General features: G+C 41.3%; 1 protein-coding gene across 9 annotated transcripts in view; it reads left to right on the plus strand.

Annotated features, from left to right (window-relative positions):
- LOC137346590 (NADPH--cytochrome P450 reductase-like) overlaps positions 1-14,749 on the plus strand; it is a 105,219-nt gene that overhangs the window by 46,587 nt on the left and 43,883 nt on the right. For all 9 annotated transcript variants that reach the window (XM_068010109.1, XM_068010112.1, XM_068010114.1 and 6 more), the window contains 2 exons: positions 2,038-2,086; positions 4,573-4,701. In XM_068010109.1, coding sequence (XP_067866210.1) covers positions 2,038-2,086; positions 4,573-4,701 — 178 coding nt within the window. The remainder of the gene's footprint in view (positions 1-2,037; positions 2,087-4,572; positions 4,702-14,749) is intronic.

Below are 14,749 nucleotides of genomic sequence, written 5' to 3' on the forward strand. Positions count from 1 at the left end.
ATCTGGCATACAGGGTTAAGAAGTGGCTAGTGAGATAGTTGATGCGTTGGTTTAAATTTTCCAAAATTTCCTAGATTCAGGAGGTTCCATTAGATTGGAAAAGAGCAAATGTAACTCCTTTATTCAAAAAGGGAGGGAGACAGAAAGCAGGAAACTACAGGCCAGTTAGCTTAACTTCTGTCATAGGGAAAATGCTAGAAGCTATTATTAAAGACGTTTCAGCAGGGCACTTAGAAAAATTCAAGGTAATCAGACAGAGTCAACATGGTTATGTGAAAGGGAAATCACGTTTAACCAATTTTTTGCAGTTCTTTGAAGAAGTAACGTGCTGTGGTTAAAGGGGAACTGGTGGATGTATTGTACTTAGATTTCCAGAAGGTAATTGATAAGGTGCCACATCAAAGGTTATTCCAAAAAATAAAAGATTGTGGTGTAGGGGGGGGCAACATATTGGCATGGATAGAAGACTGGCTAGCTAACAGGAAACAGAGTAGACATAAATAGGTAATTTTCTGGTTGGCAGGATGTAATGAGTGGTGTGCCACAGGGATTGGTGCTGGGGCCTCAACTTTTTACAATATGTTCGTATATGTTTTTAGTGTACTTAGTGTTTTTACTCAGGTTGTCAGTCCTAATGTTGGAATAATGATAATTGGACACATAGCTGCTGCTTTGGAGCAAATAAACTATTATAAAATTCAGCACATAATTAATATCCCAGTAACTAAATGGTAAAATTGTTAAACTATATCTGCACAATATTTTTTGAACTGTTGTGATCCTGTTAGAGACCAGTAACTTTTTAAGAAGAAATTTAAACTCTCAGTTATTACTGAGAATTATGCACAAGATTTTCCTTTTTAATACTGTACAAGAGTTTAATAAAGCGAAAACACTACTAACTTAACATTACAATTTGAAGTCACTCATACTTTAAACTTAAAATTTTAACAGAGCATGAAGACGAATACTTTAAACTCTAAATCTCAACAGAATAATCCTGTTTGACTTTTACTTCCATCTCGAGTTTCCCTGTACTTTACAGGATCTTGGCAGTTTGTTTATTTCTCCTGGGACTAATCCAAAGTGTACCACAGCTCTTGGGAATTCACTTCAATTTTCCTTAGTTTCTCAGCTATCCTCCGAGGTATGAGATCACCTGGAGATTCTCCCCCTAGCATTCGGCTAGGTATCCCTCCAGCTCTTTTTCAATACCTCATGAATCTAGATTTCCCAGTTGGAGCCTGGGCCTTACTCAAATCAGAAACACCCCTGTTTCCTGATGATCTTCCTGCTCCTGAGTCCAGCTGCTTTCAAAGCCAACAGCTTTCAAATACTAACTAGATGATCTTAATGCTGTTATCAGCAGGATTTCATCCAAGCAGGGTACAATTTGTGTATTATTACCATATTAAGGGTGTTTTTATGGTTGTCATTGTGAAGAATGTTTCCTTTTGTTGGGGCCCTAGCAGTGCTGTGGCACCTTTTGCAGGCAGTGATTGAAAAGTAGATTTGCAATACAGCATCTGATTTTGTGACTGGCTATAAATGAGGCCAGGCCATTGGCTGATAACCGTGTTACAATCATCTAATTCATGGTTTGTATTCATATTTTAGAGGTCACTTTTAGCTTTGGGAAATTAAATGTGTATCTGTAAGATAATTGAAATTCCAGAATTTTAAAAAAGTTGCAGGACCATCCAAGAGATTTTATTTCAAAGATCTTTCCATGTGTGCTCATCGAGACTGAGTTAGAGAGGTAAGAACCATAAAACAGCAGGTGGACTCATTTAGTGGGGGAACTGTAGCCAGAAAGTCTGGAAGGAATTGTCCCGTCATTGATGCATTGGTATGAGTATGCTGGTTAACAATAGTGGTTGCTCATAGGGTAATTGGATGGAAGATATTTTGCCAGTCACTGAGCTGTTTTCATCAAGATATGAATCAGTATGAAATTTATGGACTAGATATTGCAGAACAACCCTTACTAAACCTCAGTAGTCTTTTCTGAGTAATTGGTTTATTTTATCTCTCCAGGGCACCAACATTACGAGAAACCAGTTTCATTGAAAAAATGAAGAAAACAGTGAGTGCATTTTTTACTTGATATTCTGTGGCATGGACACAACCACTTAGTGATGAAGGAGAACCAACTCCCTCCATAAACGTTGTATCCCCCCCACTGACTCCAGAAGTATAGGGGAAGGGTGGCGTAGTGGCACTGTCACTGGACTAGTAATCCAGAGCCCAGGCTCATGCCCTGGGGTCTTGGGTTCAAATCCCACCACAGCAGATGGTGAAATTTGAATTCAATTAATAAATCTGGAATTAAAATCTAGTCTAATGATCATGAAACCGTTGTCGATTGTTGTAGAAACTCATCTGGTTCACTAATGTCCTTTTAGGGATGGAAATCTGCTGTTCTTACCTACTCTGGCCTACATATGACTCCAGACCCACAGCAATGTGGTTGACTCTTAAATGCCCTCTGAAATGGCCCAGCAAGCTCCTCAGTTCAAGGGCAATTAGGGATGGGCAATACCAGCTAGCCTAGCCAGTGACGCCAACATCCCACAAACAAATTAAATTGTTCTAGTTGAAATTTGGTTATGTTCTGGCTTTCCCTTTTCCATACATTTTACTGTCTTGTATAACTCAACAAGAACCCCTTTCAGCCACCTTGCCAAACTGAAAAACCTTAGGTCTTCCATCGTTCCCCATAATCCTGTGATACTATGGATTGGTCCTCTGTCTTTCTCTGCATCCCCTCTAGGGCTTAGATTATAGAATCCTATAAACGTACAGCACGGAAGAAGGCCATTTGTGTCTCTGCTGACGCTTTGAAAGAGTAGTCGTGCATAGTCCCATCTCCCTACCTTTTGTCCATAACCCCCTACGTTTCTCATCCTCGAGTCCCTGTCCAGCTCCCTTTTAAAATTATTGATGGAATTAGCTTCCACCACCTTTTGAGTTAGAGCATTCTAGATCCTGACAATTCTGAGTGAAAAGCATTTCTCGTCTCCCCTCTAGATCTTTTGCCAGTAATTTTAAATCTGTGACCTCTAGTTATTGACCCACTCACAAGTGGGAATAATTTTTCTCTACTCTATCAAAACCTCTCCTCTTCAAAACCTCTTATGTCACCTCTTAATCTTTTTGCCAAGGAAAACAGTCCTAACTTTTCCAACTTCTACTTACAACTGAAGTCACTCATCTCTGGTAACATACTAGTAAACCTCCTCTGTAAGGCCTTTACATCTTTCCTGAAGTGTGGGGCCCAGAGTTGTTCACAATACTCCAGTTCTGGCCTAACCAGTGATTTAAAGTTCCAGCATGATCTTTTTATATTCTATTCCTCTATTTATAAACCGAGTAACTCCTTTTCTTTTTTTAACCATCTTATCAACTTGCCCTGCCACCTTTTAAAGATTTGTGTATATGGACACCGAGGTCTCTCTGCTCATCTACACTTTTCAAGATTGTGCCCATTATAGTGTACTGTCTTTTCTTATTAGTCCTGTCCATATTACTTCTATATTGAACTCCTTGCTTCTGCCCATTTCACCATCCTATCATCCTGAAGCCTATAATTATCCTAGTCAAGTTTTGATTCATCTGGAAACTAGGTCATTTCTGAAAACTTAAGAGTAATGGACGCAAAGCTAACCCCTAGAGAATACCACTGCAAACCACCTCTCAGTCTGAAAACCATCTATCCACTGCCACCCTTTGCTTCCTGCTTCTGAGCCAATTCTGCATCCATACCACCACTTACCCCATAATTCCACAGGCTTCCACCTTCTTTGTTGAATGCCTTTCAAAAGTCCATGAATACAATGTCTACTGCACTACCTTGATGAACCTTCTCCATTACCTCATCAAAGAATTTAATCCAGTTCGACACAATCTGCCTTTAACAAGTCCATGCTGGCTGCCCCTGATTCCAGTGAAGGTTTACTTTGTCCCCGATAGTTTACAATAACTTTACCACCAATGTTCAGCTTGTATGTTCCTAGATGTCTTGGTGATCAGGACTGGACACTGTACTCTACGTATGATCTGAACAGAGCTTCCTCCAACCTTGATTTGTATGGTTTTACTCTGCTTGTGGGGAATTCTAAGTGCTGCTGCCCATCAATTTGGCTTGCAGAGAGATGAAATTTTAGTCTATCTTTCCTTTTCAGTTTTCTCCCTTTCCTTAAGCCACTATCTCATGCTGAGATAAGGTTCCATGCATGCCCTCCAGTACCTTGAGCTAGCTGACTGTTCCCTCAAGTTAGTATTTAGACAGGTAATGTCAACAAGCTGCTCAATTATGGAACATCAGTCGAGCTCAGTCCTATTCTCATTAAACATCTACATGAGCAGATTTTAATCCTGTTTCTACTACTGTCTGTACTCTGCTACCTCAAAAGTTATATAATTTATAGAGAGAGTTCCTGATTAGATTCAGTACTCCAGCTAAATATGTCACACCCTATGTGTCCATGTTACGCTGATGGCTTAGTATGCCATGTGCTACTTTCAGACATACTGAAGTGTTGTTTTGTACCTCTATATTCCTCCCTACAGGGAAAAAGCATAGTTGTGTTTTATGGCTCTCAAACAGGAACAGCGGAAGAGTTTGCCAACAGGCTCTCAAAAGACGCTCAGCGTTATGGGATACGAGGAATGGCTACCGATCCAGAGGAGTACGATATGGTGCGTGCCACATTTTGACGGAACTGAAACAAAACTGATGGTGTGCGTGTGTGTGTGTCTATATGTATAAAACATAAATGGTGATTTCCCATGGCATTCTTAAGTTTAAGAAGTTCTGTGTCTCCTCCAGCGATGACTAGTTGTCTCCTTTTCTCTCTACTCATCTTACTATTTGCTTTCCACTCTTTGTGCCTCACTCTCTCTGCCCTCCACTTGCTCAAGAGACCCAACACAAAAGACATACATGTTCACCCCTTTCAAAAAGAGTTAATTATTAAATGGAATAAATTAGCAATAAAAATACTTAAAAAAATTTCCTTCATCAACTGTTATTGAAGAAAATGATTCATGAAGTCGCAGTTATTTAGCAAATGTATTTAAGCAATCCAGAGACCTATTGTTCTGCTACCACAGCATTAGCTGATATCTTTTCAGCACGGAGCGGGGATGGAGCTTGGCACTTTCTTGGTCTGTGATGCACAGCATTTCACTGGATAAATACATTGAGGCATAGAGCTGCAAAGTTTTTGGATTCTACGTAATGTAAGAAATAGAAGCACAAGTAGACTATTTGCCCCTTCGAGCCTGCTCCACCATTCAATAAAATCATGGCTGATCTTTACCTGAACCCCACTCCTGCCCTATCTCCATATCCTTTATTCCCTTAGTACCCAAAAATCGATCAATCTCTGTCATCAATATACTCGACAACTGAGCATCCATAGTTCTGAGGTAGAGAGTTCCAAAGATTCACAACCATTTGAGTGAAGGAATTTCTCCTCATCTCAGTCCTAAACAGTCGATCCCTTATTCTAAGACTGTGACACCATGTTCTAGACTCTGAACCAGAGGAAGCATTTCCTTAGCAGATCACCTCAGTCTTCTAAATTCTGGGGATAATAGGCCTAGTCTAAATCTCGCCTCGCAGGACAATCCCCTTATCCAGGAATCATTCCAGTGAAACTTTGTTGCACTCCCTCTGTGGCAAGTACATCCTTCCTTAGGGAAGGAGACCAAAACTATGCACAGTACTCGGTTTGGTCTCAAGTCTCAGGAACTCCTGAAGGATAAAATTAGTACTGCTGGAAATCTTGTTGGAAGAAGCTGAAGAAATATATAACAGCAGCGGGTTGAGTGCAGAGGATCTACAGGTGATCAGTGAGTTCATGGAAATGATTACAGAATAGGATTGTCTTATGAAAAAGCTAATGGATGATGAGAAATTTTACAAGCTGGAGCTGGTGACTGAGAAATAACAAGGTTTTTAATGCTAACCCTAATGTAGGAGCTATCAAACCTCTAGCCAAGCAGAAGAAAGAGAATGATAAAATTGCCAATTATTTTGTCAGTGCCCCAAATCTAAGTGCTCTGAAGTCTGCAGGTGTAGGAAATGGACAACAACCGCACAACTGTCTGGATCCAATTCCAAATTTCCCTGTTCATAATGTCATGCTCACGGGAAGTGCAACGATGAAAATACAAAAAGAAACTGGAGTTATATAAGAAAAAGCAATTTAAAAGACTGGTACACTTGCCTTCAACACGATGGAGGACAAAGTTACATAATATCCACCTTCTTCTGCACTGAAATATACATTCACGTCTGCTAGAACTAAAACTTGCTAACTCCGCCTGCATTGAAATTTAAACACATGGATGTGAGCTATCCACAAAAATTAGCTAAAACAAAGGTACTAACAGAGGCCCTATGTCCAGCTACAATTGCTACAATAATGTTTGAAACTGCCTCATTCAATCAAAATAAGCTGCAATCAGCAGCTATTCTATAGCCCATGAAGAACTGAAACCTATGACACATGGGCGAAACTAACACTTTAATGAGTTCTACCTTTTAAAGGTAACCTTTTTTGGAGAACAACAGGACATCAGCCAGAAATCTCCAGCCACAGAGAGACCATCGAAAGCCATCTTCAATTCCAGCACAAGGCTGAGAGAGAAAGAGAGAGATCAGTTCCAGCTAAGACATTGAACCCTGCTCTTTGCAACTGTAGCAGAGAATTCAGAGTGACTTTTTAAATAACTCCTCTGCCTGTGACAATTGAACTAAAATACTAGCACTGTCTTCAAACTGAAGTGTTGACTTCCAGAAGACTTCAACATCCCATCAACTGCAAGACAACCAGTAAACAGGCTTGCCACTTTAAAAGCTTACCTTCCAAGAGAATCCTACAGGTTTTCCTGAAAAGAGCAGACCTTTACACCTTGAACTCTTAATGCTTCTTACCATAGATTCATATCATAAAAAATTTACAGCACAGAAAGAGGTCACTTGGCCCAACGTGTCTGCACAGCCGAAAAATGGTCCATCCAGTCTAATCCCACCTCCCAGCATTTGGTCCGTAGTCTTGTAGGTTACAGCACTTGAGGTGCATATCCAGACACCTTTTTAAATAAGTTGAGGGTTTCTGCCTCTACTACCCTTTTGTGCAGTGAGTTCCAGACCCCCACCGTCCTCTGAGCAAAAAAATGTTTCCTCATCTCCCCTATAATCTTACTACCAGTCACTTTACATCTATACCCCCTAGTCACTGACCTCACTGATAAGGTAAATAGGCCCTTCACATCCACTCTATCCAGACCTTCTATCTTTTCTTGAGTTTGCATGTGAGAGAGAATGCATGTGTAGGTGGTGTTGCGGGTGATTCTTGTTCAATAAATATTTAATCTTCTGTTTCAAACCTATTTGGCAAGCAAAGCGGAGTTTAACAAAAAAACGCAGTCTTCAGTCAGTTGGGAGGTGACAAGTGGAAAGCAGCCACCCCATTTCTCACCTGCCCATAACAATCATATTGGGTTCAATAGCAACAAGCCTCTACCCCTACCAGTACCTCTAATAGAGGCAAAAAGATTCCTGAGGTGAGCATCCACCTCAAGGTAATAGTGTGAGGAGAGATTGAGTAGGTTAGGCCTATATTTCATACAGCTCAGAAGAATGAGAAGTGCTGTCATTGAAGCATAAAATTCTGAAGGGGCTTTAGAGGGTTGATGCTGTGAGGATTTTTCCCCTGGCTCGGGAGATGAGAATTAGGGGTCACAATCTGAGAATTAGGGGTCACAATCTCAGAATAAGGGGTTAGCCATTTAGGACTGAGATGAGAAATTTCTTCAGAGTTGTGATTCTTAGGAATTTTCTATCCCAGAGAGTTGTGGATGCTCAGTCATTCAGTATATTCAAGATAGAGACGGATAGAATTTTGGGTGCCTAGGGAATCAAGGATTTGTGGATAGTGTAGGAAGGTGGACTTGAGGTGGAAGATCAGCTGTGGTTTTACTGAATGGCCTACTGCTCCTATTTCTTATGTTCTTACATTCACCAAGGTTGTTATAATTGCAGTAAGACTTCTTTACTCTTAGCCTTTATTATAAGGGATTGGAGTGTAACGTACCATTTGCTTTCCTAATCGCTTGCTGTGCCTGGATGTTAAATTTTTGTATTGGTCTACAAAGACACTCTCAGGTCAGGATACTCATTTCCCAGTCTCTTACCATTTAAAAAAAATTCCGCTTTTCTATTTTTTTTTTTTCCCACCAAAGTGAATCACTTCACATTTTCCACATTATATTTCATTTGGCCTGCTCTTGTCCACTGATTTAAACAGTCTATATCCCTTTGCAGCCTCTGTGTATCCTCATCACAGGTTACTTTCCCACCTAACCTTGTATTGTCAGCAAACTTGGATACATTACACTCAATCCCCTCATCTGAGTGGTGTAGATTGTAAATAGCTGAGGCCCAAGCACTGATCTTTGTAAAAGCTGACAGGCAGACCAAAGACCCCTGCTCAAAATGTTAAGCTAATATATGAATGTGAGCAGAATGATCAGTGATCTATGAAAGCTGGGTAGAGAACGTATGTGCACAAATATGGGCATAGCCGTCACAGTATTACACTCCCAGTTGGTTTAAGATACCGCTGGTTACAATCGTCGGGGAGGCGGTGGCGTAATGCTAATGTCACTGGGCTGGTAGTCCAAAGGCCCAGGCTAATGCTCTGGGAACATGGGTTTGAATCCCACCACGGCAGATGATGAAATTTGAATTCAATTAATCTGGAACTAAAAAGCTAGTCTATTGTGACCATGAAGTAAAAATCCACCTGGTTCACTAATGTCCTTTAGGGAAGGAAATCTGCTATCCTTACCTGATCTGACCTACATGTGACTCCAGATTCAAAGCAATGTTGTTGACTCTTAAAATGCCCTCTGAAATGGCCACTCAGTTCAAGGGCAATTAGGGATGGGCAATAAATGCTGGCCTAGCCAGTGATGCCCAATCCCATGAGGGAATAAAAATAAAAAAGTGTATGGGTAGAAAGGTTGCACTTTGCAGAAGTACTCAAAAAACCATCATGATGTAGTATTTCAAACTGTAGTATATGCACAATTTTAATGCTTTCCCTTCATAAAAAAATCACTAAGCAATACAAGTGGGTATTGCAAAGGTGAGGGTTCACACTGAGTGGAGCAAAATCCCTTGCTACTTTAAATGGAAATTAGAATGTTAAAAATGGCATCCTAAAAATTGTTGGACAAAAGGAGAGGGAATGTCTGAGCATTGGATACACCCAAAACATTAACCTGTTTTTAATCTTTCAAATGCTGGTCAAAATTTGCATTTCCAGCAACATTATTATTGTTTCTAAAAAAATCTTTTTTGTTGCTTTTAGCTCATGCATGGCCAGACAGTGTTGGTTGGTGGCAATTTCTGCATGCAGTCCAAATGGAAGGCAGTGATGTGTTGTAAAGTTAGATGAGAATAGTGCCAGCAGCTGATGTACCAAGAACAAATATCCAAATGTTCACAGAATTGTTGCAACTGCTGTTGCAATGGTGCTTTGTAGAAAGAAGATAATGAGCCGCTTGAAGCAAGACTTCCTATCGACTGGCACATACTTCCTTTGGGGAAGGCCCAATGCATTAACGTGGATCTCTCGCCGGCTGTTCAGCTGGTGGACGAGACCCCCATCGCCAACGTAAAATCCCCCCCCAGTGTTTCAGGAACTGAAGGGTCATCGACCTGAAAGATTTACAAGGATGTTGCCAGAATTGGAAAATTTTAGCTATGAGGAAAGATTGGATAGGCTAAAGATGTTCTCTTTGGAACAGAGGAGGCTGAGGGGAGATATAGTTCAGATGTATAAAATAATTGTGGGTCTTAGATAGAGTGGCTAGGAAAGACCTGTATTCTTTAGCAGAGAGGTCAATAACCAGGGACATAGATTTCAAGTATAATAAAAACAAGAAATGCTGGAATCACTCAGCAGGTCTGGCAGCATCTGTGGAAAGAGAAGCAGAGTTAACGTTTCGGGTCAGTGACCCTTTTTCGGAAGGTTTCTTCGAATAGATTTCAAGTATTTGGTAGAAGGATTAGAGGGGAATTGCAGATAAATTTTTTTCACAGAGGGTGGTGGGAATTTCACTGCCTGAAAGGTTGCTCGAAGCAGAAAACCTTATGTAACATTTAATAAGTACTTGGATATACACCTGAAGTGCTGTAACATGCAAGGCTATGCGCCAAGAATTGGGCAGTGGGATTAGGCTGGATAGCGCATTTTTGGCTGGCACAGAAACGATGGGCCAAACGGCCGCCTTCTGTGCCATAAATTTCTATGATTCAAAATTTCTATGAGAAAAGGAACTCGTACTACTTAGCCAGGTGACCTTTTGAGGTCAAAGCTTATTGACTGTCAGAAGTTGTGTTCACACTGTTTCTGCTAACATGGTAATGTTTACCACAGCAAAAAATAATTGCTGATGTCTAAACAGTCATATTCGGCTCACCGAGTCCATGCCAGCTCTCCGCAAAGCAATCCAGTCAGTCCCATTCCCATGCTGTATTCCTGTAGCCCTGTAAGTTTATTTCCCCTCAAGTGCCCATGTAGTTTCCTTTTGAAATCATTGATTGTCTCTGCCTTCATCACCCTCGCAGGCAGCGAGTATCAGGTCATTACCACTCGCCTAGTCCTTGTATCATCAGCTAATGGGAACAGCTTTTCTTTGTCTACCTTCTCCAAACCTGCCATAATCATGTGCACCTCTATGAACTCTCCCTGCAATATCCTTTGCTCCAAGGAGAATAATGCCAGCTTCTCCAACCTAACCTTGTAACTAAACTCCCTTATATATGGAACTATTTTGCTAAACCTCCTCTGCACCCTCCCATCCTTCTTAAAGTGTGGTGACCAGAATTGAACGCAATACTCTAGATGTGGCCTAACCAGTGCTTTATAAATGTTCAGCATAACTTCCCTTCTTTTATACTCAATACATCTATTTATGAAGTCCAAGATTACATATGCTTTGCTGACCACTCTCTCAATATGTCCTGACACCTTCACAGATCTGTGCACATGCACCTCGAGGCCCCTCTGTTCCTGCAAAGTCTTTGGAACTGTGCCATTAAGTCTATATGCCAAAATGCATCATCTCACGCTTGTCTTCATTAAATCCATCTGCCCATTCTGCGAGCCTATCTATGTCCAGTTGCAGTTGATTTGTATCATTCTCACTGTTTGCCACTCCTCCAGATTTGGTGGTATCAGCAAATTAATATATCAAAAAAAGCAGTGGTCCTAGCCCTGACTCGTGGGAACATGACTGTCCACTATCCTCCAGTCTGAAAAATATCCATTTGCCACGACTAACTTTTCTGTCCTTGAGCCAATTTTTTTTTATTGAAGCTGACACTGACTCTCCTATTCCATGAGTCTCAATTTTGTTAACCAACCTTTTATATGGTACTTTGTCAAACACTTTCTTAAAATCTGTATAGACAACAGTGCTTTCCATCAACCTTTTCTGTTACTTCATCAAAAAAATTCAATTTGATTAGTCAAGCATGATCTGCCTTTCACAAAGCTGTGCTGGCTATCCTTAATTAGCTCAAACCTCTAAGTACCTGTTGATTTTTTTTTTTCTCTGATTATTGTTTCTAAAACCTTACCCACCACTGAGTTTATACTGACTGACCTATAGTTACTAGAACTGTCTTTACACCCTTTCTTGAATAAGGGTGTCACATTTGCCACTTTCTCATCCTCTGGCACCTGCTCCATATCTAGGGACGATTGGAAGATTATGGCAGCCCTTACACTATCTCCACCTCTACTTCCTATAGCAACCTGGGATGTAAGCCATCTGGACTAGGCGACTTTCCATTATTTCTACCATCTCCGCTTCTATTGATGTTTTATCAGCATCCTCTTCTTTAGTAAAAACTGATGCAAAGTATTAAGTATTCTAGCTTGGCCTTGTGCATCTAATTATATATCACCCTCTTTGTCCCTTACAGACCCCACCCCACCGCTTACTATTTACATGCCAGCAGACAAATTTTGGGTTCCTGTTTTATGTTGACTGCCATTCTATTATCATGTTCTCTCTTTGCCAGTCTTATTTTCTGCTTCACTTTCCCTCTCAAGCTAATGTATTTGACCTGGTTCTCGCTTGAAGAATTCTAACATACATCATACACCCTCTTTTTGTTTCATCATAGTCTCTATCTTCTTCGTCATTCTTTGGTTCTCCTACCTTTTGACCTTCTTGGATGTACCTAGCCAGTACCTGAAGTATCTCCTTAAAGATCACCCATTGTTCTGTTAGTTTTTCCTATCAGTCTTTGGTTTCATTTTACCCTGGCTAGATTCCTTCTCATCCCATTGAAGTTGGCTCTCTTTCAATTTAGACATTCCACTTTAGATTATTGCCTGTTCTTCTCCATTACTAGTCTAAACCTTTATGATATCATGATCACTCTTCCCCAACTGTTCCACCACAGACACTTGGTCTACTTAGTCCACTTTCATTCCCCAGCACCAGATCCAGCAATGCCTCCTTCTAATTGAACCGAGAACATGCTGGTCAAGGAAGTTCTCCTGAACACATTTCAGAAATTTCTCCGCTTCCTGTCCCTTTACTCTTATACTATCCCAATTGATATTTGGGTAATTAAAGTCCCCAATATCACCTCTCTAAATTACTTGCACATCTCTGTGATTTCCATGCAGATTTGTTCCTCAATCGAACACACCTAGAAACGCATCATCCTCTTTATGCTTCTCAACTTTAGTTTAGTTTAGTGATACAGCACTGAAACAGGCCCTTCGGCCCACCGAGTCTGTGCCAACCATCAGCCACCCATTTATAATAATTCTACACTAATCCCTTATTCCTACCACATCCCCACCTGTCCCTATATTTCCCTACCATCTACCTATACTAGGGGCAATTTATAATGGCCAATTTACCTACTACCCTGCAAGTCTTTTGGCTGTGGGAGGAAACCGGAGCACCCGGAGAAAACCCACGCAGACACAGGGAGAACTTGCAAACTCCACACAGGCAGTACCCAGAATTGAACCCGGGTCGCTGGAGCTGTGAGGCTGCGGTGCTAACCACTGCGCCACTGTGCCGCCCAAATGGATTTTGCCCTTGCCCCATTAAGGCCCTCCACTCTTTTGAACACCACAGTATCTTCCCCAATCAGTACTGTCACCCCACCTCCCTTTTTTCCTTCCCTATCTTTTCTGAACATTTTGTATCATTGAGTATTAAAAAACCAGTACTCTCCGTTTTTAAGCCACATTTTTGTTATTGCCACTACATCATTCGTGCTTTTCCTCATAAACCTTATTCACCACACTTTGTGCACTTACATACATGTGTTGTAAAACTGTCTTTATATTCCTCGAAGTCTTGCTTAGTCTGCTGCTATCTAATATGGTACTACTCCTTTCTCTAGTACTATCCAACATGCTCATTTTGTGCACCTTATTCCTCTTTTCTAATTCTACATGCTGGTACTCACCCCCCCCTGCCAATTTAGTTTAAACCCTCCCCAACCGCACTAGTGAACCTCCCTGTGAGGTCATTCGTCCCAGTCTTGTTGAGGTACAACCCGTTCCATTTGAATAGGTGCCTCCAGCCCCAAAACTGGTTCCAGTGTCCCAAAAATCTGAAACCCTCCCTCCTGCATCATACTTCAAGCCACACATTGATCCTCCCTATGTGGCCATGTTTAAAAAAAAATGAATTACTGAAGAAAACTCTTCCCAACATTTGTGGGTATATTTAACCTTATAATTGAAAATGGAGAGGGAAAGTTGTTAAGTTATTCTGTTAACTTTTTAAATTATGCATAACAATTTTTGTAATAATCAGAGTCCTGGTAATCTCCCTACAGTGTGAAGTGGAGGCAGTACTGTAGTTTTGTCTTGGAATCAGCTACATTTCGTGTGGTTGACAGCTGAAGCAGCATTATCAGGTTAGATGAAGGTAATGGTAGGAACACTCCCCTTCTTCCCTGACCGACCCAAGAGGGAAGAACAAAGCACAGGTACCAGACTACAGTAGAACTTTGGTACAACAATATCTTGCATGTGTATAGCACCCTTCACTGTAGAAAAGTGTCCTAAGGTGCTTCCTAAAAGTGTAAGGGGAAAAGATAGCTGGCAGGCTAATGAAGGAAATATTAGGAGTGGTGTACAAAAGTTTGGTCAGCGGTGGTTTGTAAGGAGGGTCACGGATAAAGAGAGGGAGGTGTAGAATTGAAGTGCCTTGAGGGAATTTCAGAGAGTGGGGCTTAAATGGCTTACAGACATGGTAGCCAGTGGTAGGGAAATAGGAGGGTGATGCACATTGACCCCAGCTCAGCCCATCTGCTGCAGAAAGCTGCATCCCTGCTTTTGTCACTTCTAACCTCAATTATTCAGACGCTCTTCTATCCTGCATCAACTGTTCTTGCTGGCCTACATTTGCTCCCAGTCCCCCACTGCCTCCAGTATCTGATGATCTATCCAAGTCCTTAATTGCTTTTCCCTGCTCATCTCTAACCTCCTCCAGCACTGTAACCCTCCAATCCCAAACACACTGGACTGAAATTTATGGTGCTGCCACCGTAATCGTCAGCGAACATAAACAATGGCGGCCCGCATGTGTGATATTAAACGTGGCGGCTCACTTAAATGGCCAGGGTGGACTGACCCACCCCAATGACGTGGAGAGGGTGGGCGGTCTGTCCCCGGCAGTG

Source organism: Heterodontus francisci, chromosome 30 (genome assembly GCF_036365525.1).
Source record: "Heterodontus francisci isolate sHetFra1 chromosome 30, sHetFra1.hap1, whole genome shotgun sequence".
NCBI classification, from domain to species: domain Eukaryota; kingdom Metazoa; phylum Chordata; class Chondrichthyes; order Heterodontiformes; family Heterodontidae; genus Heterodontus; species Heterodontus francisci.